Source organism: Eimeria mitis, genomic scaffold (genome assembly GCF_000499745.2).
Source record: "Eimeria mitis Houghton genomic scaffold, Emh_scaff6106, whole genome shotgun sequence".
In the NCBI taxonomy this organism is placed as follows: Eukaryota; Apicomplexa; class Conoidasida; order Eucoccidiorida; family Eimeriidae; genus Eimeria; species Eimeria mitis.
In genome coordinates, this window is record NW_013574318.1 from 735 (window position 1) to 1,518 (window position 784).

The 784-nt window shown below is 54.8% G+C and overlaps 1 protein-coding gene across 1 annotated transcript; it reads left to right on the forward strand.

Moving 5' to 3' along the window:
* Window positions 1-72: 72 nt before the first annotated feature.
* EMH_0085970 (uncharacterized protein) lies at window positions 73-519 on the forward strand (the record flags this gene model as incomplete). The annotated part of the gene is made up of 1 exon (XM_013500970.1): window positions 73-519. One exon carries the CDS (start codon window positions 73-75, stop codon window positions 517-519), a length of 447 nt encoding a protein of 148 aa, XP_013356424.1.
* Between the last annotated feature and the right edge of the window lie 265 nt (window positions 520-784).

A 784-nucleotide genomic window follows, 5' to 3' on the forward strand; every position in this document is an offset into this window, starting at 1 on the left:
CCGCCGACATACTCGTGTCATAATGTTTTTCACGTCTCTCAGCTCGTCCCCGACCGCCCACGCGACCCTCCGATGAAATCCAAAGAAGTAGCTGTTGGGTGGTCGCCGGTGACGGGTCAAGACGGTAGTCCCACCGATATTTACGAGGTCGACTATATCCTCGACCAACGCGGCTCAGGCGAAGATACCCAATATCTTGTCAAATTCCGCGGTGCTCCCGAGGATCATGCGACTTGGGAGCCTGCTGCCAACCTTACCAACTGCCCCGCCCTTCTTCGTGCTTGGCGACATTATCTGAGGCGCGCAAGGAAAGCAAAGCGGGGACTCCAGGACATCGCCCCCGGCTCTGGTGACACCGCCTCAGCATCGGCCTCATCGCCGACGTTTCTCTCGCCCGGGGGGCAAGGAGTGGAGCGGAACCCTCCGGCAGCCGCACCACTCACAGCAAAGGACAGCTTACATCCAGCACTGAAGGAGTGCGAGCCAGCGAAACACATCGAGGAACTCGTCGGACTCTGAAGCGAATAGTCTGGATCGCAGGAAGTTTGCAATCCGAGAGGCAGGAGACGAAGGAGTGGGATCCGTGGACAAGCAAGTTAGTGGAGAAAAGGAAAAACTACATTTAGCAAGCAAAGGGAAAGGAAAAGAGCCGGGAAAGACAGGGCGAGGAAATTTCAAGAAGTAACCAGGAAAGTATCAGCCGAAGGGGGATGTTGTAGTGCATTGGCACTACAATGCACCGCTGTAGACACCTAGTGGACAAAGTGAGAATAAAATTTGTAAT